Source organism: Equus quagga, chromosome 1 (assembly GCF_021613505.1).
Source record: "Equus quagga isolate Etosha38 chromosome 1, UCLA_HA_Equagga_1.0, whole genome shotgun sequence".
NCBI classification, from domain to species: domain Eukaryota; kingdom Metazoa; phylum Chordata; class Mammalia; order Perissodactyla; family Equidae; genus Equus; species Equus quagga.
In genome coordinates, this window is record NC_060267.1 from 47911419 (window position 1) to 47920353 (window position 8935).

The window sequence follows — 8935 nt, forward strand, 5'->3', positions numbered from 1 at the left end:
AATTACTATATATGCTGACACTACTATTCTCCCAACTTTAGAACACTCATCTTTAACCGTGAATGGATTTAAAAGTTGTCACAAAACTTGGTGCATCATTTTTTTCTAATATGGCGTTTTAATTTTAACCCAGTTGTTCTAATAGTGTTAAAATGTTTCTGTGCAATCTGTCTAGAATTGTAACAACATTATTACTTATGAACTAAATTATTCCTCACTAATTTATTGCCTTACGTTTCTCTAACCAAAAACCTTGTGTCAAATGTAGGAAATCATTTTAAAAACTAGTTATTCCATCATGAAACACATTTAAACTTCTAAGGACCACACTTTTACACTGTTCAACTGCCAAATAAGTACTATTACTCACCTCATACTCCACCCATTTGCCTATACTAGGCATCTTGTTGTTATATACGCCGTCTGTCAAATACTCAAGTACAGTTTCCATACAGCACAGTCCTTGACATCAGCTGCAGAGATGAATAACCAAACAGTAACCTATGCAGAACTGAATCTGGTTAAGGACTCAAAGAAACAGCAAATGAAACCTAAGGGTGTTAAAAGCTCCATTTCAGTAATTGAGCAGGAAACAACCTATGTTGAATTAAATCTTCGAAATCCTTCTCAGGATCTTCAAGAGAATGGCAAGAAGGACCACTGCAAAGGTAAGACATTTAATAGACACACAGTAACTGTTCTAGGATGTGCAGCTGGGGATGCAGACATGTGGGGAAAGAGTAGGGAATAAGCTCACATATTTTTGATTTATGAGGATCAGAGCTCGCAGTTGCAGTTGGAATAGGATATTCTAATATAAAATCTGAAGACTAATTCCTTTCAGGCACTGTTAAAATTTGTAGTCTTTGACCAACAACTCATGGAGCATTATATTTACTGAAAATGCAATGGTATATTCTGAGAGCAAGATTAAAGTAGTAGATGTGGGTTTGGGTTCCAAGTTTATACATATGATTCCCTGTGCATGTGAGTTCCCTTGAATGTAAACTGTCTAAACAATTATCTCCATCTCTCCTTTCTCAGTGTTTCCATTTCTCTGTTTCCCTGCAGATTTCCCATCACCACGAGAGAAGCTCATTGCTGGGGTCCTGGGAATCATCTGCCTCGTCTTGCTGTCCACTGTGGTAACAATGGCACTTGCTATTTCCTGTAAGTAAATTTTTTAAAGATTATAAGAGAACTTTTCACTTTAATGATCGTCAGTGTCTCTAAATATTTCCAGTATTATGTATTAGAATTCTCATTTTAACATATGGATTTATACTAAATTTAGAATTTGTCAACAAAAATAAACAACAGAGTGATTATAGAGAATATTTTATATATATGTTTGGATTTCATAACTTAAAGAAGTATTTAGGAGACTGAAAGACCTTGTTGAGAAATATAAATTAATTTTTGAGATTAAACCAAACACTGTAAGAGATGGTGAAGTTTGTTTCTTTAGGTTTTTCTTATTTTTCCCCTAATCTTCACTACTTTATTATTTTTTGGTAAAATTATTTGGTATTTTTCTCGATTATTCTAAGTCTAAACAACACACTAAATTTCTAAGTAAGAAACTAAAATTTGTATGATTTATTTAGATCGATATTATTTTTTTTATAAAAATTACATTAATTTTTCTAGCTTCTGGAAGCCTGGCACAGAACAATTCATCCCTGGCAACAAGGAACCAGAAAGGTATATTGATTTCCAAAGTTCTGATATTAGTATATTTTGATTTTGCCTCTACCTTAAGCTAGCTAAAACGATAATAGATTTTTGGGGGGACGATGAATTACAAAATCAAGTAATACATGTTCATACATGATAATTATAGCACACTCTCCCTTTTTGTGCAACAATATAAAGAAAATTCATTTAAAATCACCATACCGATTGCTGCTGACTGGCTCAAATTTTCTACTGATCAGATATAAACAATTTTACTAATCTAAAATGGTGATATTGTTCATTGAATTTCAGGGCATGTATAGAGTGGATACTTTTGTTTGTGTTTTTGCTTTATATGAGCACATAAATTAGGAGATTAGAGGCTAACCGTCTCTGTGATCGTGTGTATGAGTGTGTTTTGTTTTATATGTACCAGCCTGTGAGGGTGCATAGATAAGATATGTCCATATATGCTTCTACCTATGCAAATATATAAGCTAATTTTCATTTTTTTAATTAAAATTGTTTTGGGATAGTATTTCATAATCTTTCTCCAGCATATCATTGTGGTCATCGTCCAAAGGAGTGGTTCACATATTCCAACAATTGCTATTACATTAGTATTGAAAGAAAAGCATGGAATGAGAGCTTGCTGGCCTGTGCGTCTAAGAACTCTACCCTGCTTTATATAGATAACGAAGATGAACTGGTAAGATTTCAAATGTTTCAAACATTTTGCTAAAAGCTTATTTCAGTCAATACTATATTTGTGAAAATCGTCCAAATTTTTGTACTTATTGGTAGTTTTAATTTTAAAGTGCATGTTGACCGCAAATGAAAAAAACCCATATAGTTACATATAAGGTCACAATTAGAAGTTTTCAGCCCCCAGTAGCCCCTGAGTGTACTCTTGTCACTTCTCTCCTCTCCTCTCTTAACCATTATTCTGATTTTTAATATTATAAATTATCTGCTTATTTTTAAACACTATATAAATGGAACATTCAGTATACATTTTTATGTTTCTTTTTTTACCTGCATATGATATTTAACAATTCATTCATATTATTACATTTATCTGTATTTTTTTAATTTTTCACTTCTGTATTATATGACTATGACAGTTTTTAATCTATTCTACTGAGAGAGAAATGTGGCTGCTTTTGAATATGTTTGTATTATTAATAATTATTTTATGAAAGTCATTGTGTATGTCTTTTCCCACATATATTGTATTTATAGTAATTTACATATTATACATGTCATATACAATGTTATTTTCATATAATATAAATATATTTATAATAATTTATAAGTATAATTGTGTTTCTGTATAATTGTAGTTTACTGTCTTCTTTGCATTAGAATGAAATTGTGGGGTCATAAATATATGTATGTCAAATTTATTATGTTATCACAGTCTTTTAGTTTATTGTGTAAATACACATTTTGCCAATTACTCCCTTCAACCAAAACTTAATATTATCAAGAATTTTAATATTATGTCTGATTGTTATATAGTAGTTTCATTATAACATTAACAGGCATTTTTCTGATTAGTATTAAATTAAACACATTTTTCTGGTCTCTTAATCACTAGAATATTCTTTTTCATGATAATGAGAAGTGTCTATTCCTGTCTCTTGCCCACTTCTCCTGTGTTGTCTTTCTTCTTCCTTCCTAGAAGTGGTTCCATTTTGGATTTGAGGTTGTTTTTGATTTCATGAGACGGAAGCACCTTTTTTGACTCTGTGACTTACCCTTTTCACTCTGATATTGGAGTCCTTCAATGATCAGAATTTACTCATGTTATCAGAATCCAATTTACCATTTTGGGTATTAGAGATTATTTTGGACCTATTTCAGAACTTGGTCGAAATTCATGACGATAATCTCCCACATTACCATCTAAGTTTTATTTTTTTTCCTTTATTTTTTAACTTTTACATTTAGGTCTATAATCCATTAGGAATTTATTTTTTGTGATGCTGTGAGGTGGAAGTGAAGTTTATGCTTTTCTACATCATTATCTAAATGATGGAACGTAATTTATAGCGAAGGTGATCTTTTCTTCATAAGTGACTTTATAGATATATGTGTAATACATACACATATATATGCTCTAATCAGCTTTATATCGATAATTTATCTTCTTGAAGTTTTATAGTTTACACCTAGGTTTATGACCAATTTTGAGCTTATTTTTGTATATAATTTGAGGTATGTATAAAATAATAATAACTATATTATTTTTATTTTGCATAACAATATCCAATTGTTTCCACAACATTTATTGAAAAGACTATGCTATGTCTACTTTATGAGTTTGCATCTTTGTTGAAATCTGCATTCCACATATGCGTGGGTATACCTTTGCACTTTCCAGTCTGTTTTATTGATCTAGTTATCTATTTTCATGCCGTCTGTACTGTAAGCATTCTTTTTTGTTTACAGTAAGTTTATATTAGTTACATTAGTTCTTTTTCAAAGATTTATTGTTTGTTCTAGGACGTTGTATGGATATCTCATTATGTCTATCTTTTTAAAGATTCTTTTGCTTTTCTTTTTTTTAAGCAAGTATGAATCTTAATTTTATCAATGCCTTCTGCATCAGAGTGATCACATCTGTTATCTTCTTTACTTGGTCAATGTGAGGGATAAATACTATGGAGTTTCAAATGTAAATCCAACACAGCATTGCTTCAATAAATCTATTTTTGTCATAGTGCATTATTTTTATATATCACTGGAATGTTTATATCATTTTATGATTGTAACTGATATGTAATTTCTCTTTTTGTAATATTCTCATCAAAAATACACAACATATTTTATTAGCCTCATTCATCTTGTTGCAAGTGTTTTCTATTTTCTTTATCCTACAAGAGATTTTATAAGATTGGCATTATATGTTTTTGGTACATATTGCTCACATCAACATGAAATGATCTGCAACTGAGCGTGGAAAGTTTTTTGAATTACGGATAACATTCTAATAGAAGTTTTAAGACAATTCTAGTAATTTCAGTTCTTTTTGTTTTAGTTTTCACAAGTCATAATTGTTAGAATTTCTTCCACTGTGTGTCTGTTTTAAAATGCATTTGCATATTTTCATAACATTGCCTTATAATTTTATTGAGGTATAATATACACACAAGTGGATGCAAATACTATATCCCAACAGCTTACTGAATTTTCATCAAGTGTAACCATCACCCAGAATGAGAAATTGAAATTTACCTATGCTACGAAAGGGCACTTTCGTATTCTTTTCTGCATTAAAAAATACTTTATATCAATGGAATCATGCAGTATGTGTTCTTTATTTTTGGCTTTTTCAGGTAAAGCGAAACTGGTGAAATTCATCTACATTGTTGCATGAAGTTGTAGATGGTCCATGCCTCTTTCCTGTTCCATTGTCTGATTATGTTGTAATGTATTTATCTCTTCTATCGCTGATGCTCTTGGATATTTGGGTATTGTTCTATTTGGGGCTTCCATGAGTTATTCTGCCATACGAATTTCAGCATAAAGTATCAAAAAAATATGTTTATCACTTCTCCATTCTATAACTTTTAATTGACTCTTCTTTTTATAGCTTCTTGAGAGGGAAGCTGTTTAGATCATTCATTTTAGAACATTCTTCCTTTTGAAAATGTGACAAAATATGTTTTTTTTCTAAACACCACTTTAGTTCCATCCTTAAAATTTTTACATGTTCTCATTTTATTATCAGGTATTTGCTAATTTTGCTTTTGGTTTCAACTTTGAACTATAGATTTTGCAGAAATGTGTCACTTTCTAAATGATTTGGAAGTTCCCATATTTCTTTCTGTTGTGATTTCCACTTCAGTTCTTTGTCTTCGGAGAATATAATTTGAAATATTTTAATCCTTTCAACTTAGTGATACCTATTTATGAACTAGAATGTATTCTATATATGCCAGTTATATCAAGCTGGTTCATAGTGGATTTACACGCTTTCATATTCCTACTGATTTTATGATCAGGTGTTCTATTAATTACTTAGGAAAGAGCTTTAAATTTTCAACAATAATTATTAAATTGTTTATCTTTCTTTTTAATTCTATCAGTTTCCACTTCATGTTTTTGTGGGTCCTGTTGTTAGGTCAATACATGTTTTCATTGTTTTATCTTCCTCTTGTACTGATGGATTTAATATTTTTAAATGTTTCTTTTTATTTCTAATAATATTTCCTGCTTTAACAGCTGTTTTGTCTGATATTAGAATAACCATTTCTGCTCACTATGGTTACTGTTGATAAGCCGTATTTTTTTCCATCCCTTTCACTTTCAGCTATTTATGCCATTGAATCTAAAGTGTGGTTTGCTGTAGAGAGCATGTAGATGGATCTTACTTTTTTCATTGAGTATTTTTATTCAGATGTTTTATTATCTTTTGATTGGAATGTTTATTCATTTACATTTAATGTAATAATTAGTATAGTTGGATTTAGGTCTGCCATTTGCTATTTGTTCAGTTTGTCTTTTGATCTTTTCTTCCACATTTCCTAACATCTTTTGTGTTAAACAGGTGTCATTTTAGTATTTTAGCTAGTATGGAATCACCTCGTCTCTTCTACACATGTACACAATTTTCCATCGTCCACGGATGTGTAAAGCTAATCTCATCTCTTCTATTGTACTCTCATTTTTTGTACCTTCCCATTATATTTATGATTGGCACTGTGTGTGGCACAAAAGAGATCACAACCTTGGAATAGAAAAAGTATGGGTTTCCCTCATTCAGTACCAGGCAAATATAGCACTTTGAGCTGAAAAAGTAGTGGGCTATTTAGCGACCCATTCCCCTCTGCTAATCAAGTCTGCCTCTGTGGGAACAACACCACTGAGTTTTTCAGTCTTACCGAAACTGTAAAAACTACAATTATTCTTGCTCATTGGCTGGGCTGGGGAGGAGAGCAGGCATGGGAACAGTTCTAGGCAAGAAGACCACAAATTTGCTCCATTCTTACTTGAAGCTACAGCAGGTTTTCCAATAATAAATACTTCACAAATTATTATTAATCTTTGATCAGTTCTCAGAGCCCTGAAAGTGTGTTTTTGTCAGTCGTTTTCTTCACTTAGTCATACTAATACGTTTTCCTAATGTGTCCAGTGTGTGGCACTATAAAGTAAATTGAAAGACTATAAATTAAAAAGAATTAACTCTATTTGCGGTTAGAAAATTCAAATGCATATAAAAGCACTTATTTGACTTGTCTTCAAATTTCTTTACTCATAGAATTTTTTGGTCTCCTTGCGTGTTTACTCATGGATTAGACCCTCTCATAGAAACAATAGTAATTCCTGGATGTCGCCAAGTGGCTCAACTTTCTCTTCAAAACTGTAAGTTGCTGGAGAACTCAATATTTTATGCCTTGAAGGAACTAATCTTAGAAAGAAAAAAAGAAATATATGAACAGTCATATAAACACAATTATTTAAATGTTTCCATAGAAAAAATTATATGGAAAATATTCAGATTTAGGTTATAACTACTAGTCTAAATGCATTGTTTATTCATCAAAATATGAAGTTATATTATACAAATAATGATATAATATTCTCTGTATTTCAGGTTCTCAAGATCTTCAGAGAGAGGCAAAAATTGTGCATTTTTTGATTTTCCAATGAAGTCACTTTCTTCCGCATCCTGTTTGGAAGAAAGAATGTATATTTGTAAGCATCAGGCATTTTAGCTTATCTAAATTTGATATAATGCTACTGTCACCATCTATAAATAACATATTTGTAGTTTCTTCAAAAGCCATAAATTATTTGCTTAGAATTATTTTTTAAGATATTATATTTTAGTGAAGTTTCAGATTCGCAACAAATTTTAAGAGGGAGGTACAAAGATTTCTATGTCCCCCCATCCCAACACGTGTGTAGGCTCCTTCTTTCTCAACATAGCTAACCAGAATGGACACTTGTTACCTAGGATGAATCTATATTAATGCATCATAACCACCTAAAGTGCATAGTTAGCCTGAGGCTTCACTCCTGTGTTGTAGAACTATTTTTAAATCTTTATCTATATTAATTTTTAAAATATATGCCAAGTCCATATTATACATTTCTTAAGCTTTTGCTATTTATTAAAATAAATCATGTATAGATTGCAAATCATAATATCGAGAACTGTTATTGCTAGCCACAGTAAGTTGAATCAGTCCACTCATATTTTCAAATTAAAAGATATGTCTTCATCTTGGAAGGCATTGAAAATAAGGAAGAAACAACCTTGGGGGACGAGGTATGTAAGTTAGAGTCAAGTCAGAAGATGGAATCAGGGTACATTTGATGCAAAGAATTATTAACTATTTGTTGAGAATAGTCCGCTAAGAAAGGATAAAAGAAAATCACACAGAATAACATGATTAAATATTATCTATTTTTAATTTATATATAATTGGCATAATGTTATATTAGTTTCAGGTGTAGAATGTAATAATTTGATATTTGTATCTATTGCAAAATGATCACCATAAGAAATCCCGGTAACATCTGTCACCAGAGTTACAAACAAAAGAAATTTTTTCTCATAATGAGAAATTTTCTTTTCCTTTCTTTCTTTCCTTCCTTCCTCCCTCCCTCCCTCCCTTCTTTCTTTCTTTCTTTCTTTCTTTCTTTCTTTCTTTCTTTCTTTCTTTCTTTCTTTCTTTCTTTCTTTCCTTCTTTTTCATTGCAGTGATATTAGATTATAACGTTATATAGCTTTCAGATGTACATTGTAATATATTTCGAATTCTGTGTGGATTACATCGTGTTTACCACACAAAAAGTAATTATAATCCATCACCTCACATGTGAGGCTAATCACCCCTTTTTCCCTACCCCCTCCCCCGCTTCCCCTATGGTAACCACCAATACAATCTCCATTGCTATGTGTTTGTTTGTCCTTGCTTTTACCTTCTCCTTATGAGTGAGATCATATAGTATTTGACTTTCTCCCTCTGACTTATTTCATTTAGCATAATACTCTCAAGTTCCATCCATGTTGTCACAAATGGCTGGATTTCATCATTTCTTATGGCTGAGTAGTATTCCATTGTGTATATATACCACATCTTCTTTATCCATTCGTCCCTTCAAGGGCACCTAGGCTGCTTCCAAGTGTTGGCTATTGTGAATAATGTTGCAATGAACATGTGGGTGCATGTATCTTTATGCATTTGTGTTTTCAAGTTCTTTGGATAAATACCCAGCAGTGGGATAGCTGGATCATATGGTA

General features: G+C 31.4%; 1 protein-coding gene across 1 annotated transcript; it reads left to right on the forward strand.

The window, feature by feature from the left end:
- Window positions 1-481: 481 nt before the first annotated feature.
- LOC124225781 (NKG2-A/NKG2-B type II integral membrane protein-like) lies at window positions 482-7426 on the forward strand. Its single transcript, XM_046638437.1, has 6 exons — window positions 482-668; window positions 1072-1170; window positions 1651-1704; window positions 2235-2386; window positions 6944-7047; window positions 7280-7426. The coding sequence occupies exons 1-6, from the start codon at window positions 482-484 to the stop codon at window positions 7398-7400; spliced, it is 717 nt and encodes a 238-aa protein (XP_046494393.1). The 3' UTR covers window positions 7401-7426.
- The last annotated feature ends 1509 nt before the right edge of the window (window positions 7427-8935 follow it).

What these genes read in the sequence shown, in the direction of transcription:
- LOC124225781 (XM_046638437.1), top strand. Translation starts at nt 482, where the DNA reads ATGAATAACCAAACAGTAACCTATGCAGAACTGAATCTGGTTAAGGAC. An exon ending in TAGATAACGAAGATGAACTG is followed by an intron (nt 2,387 to 6,943) that starts GTAAGATTTCAA and finishes CTTTACTCATAG; the next exon opens with AATTTTTTGGTCTCCTTGCG. An exon ending in TCAACTTTCTCTTCAAAACT is followed by an intron (nt 7,048 to 7,279) that starts GTAAGTTGCTGG and finishes TCTGTATTTCAG; the next exon opens with GTTCTCAAGATCTTCAGAGA.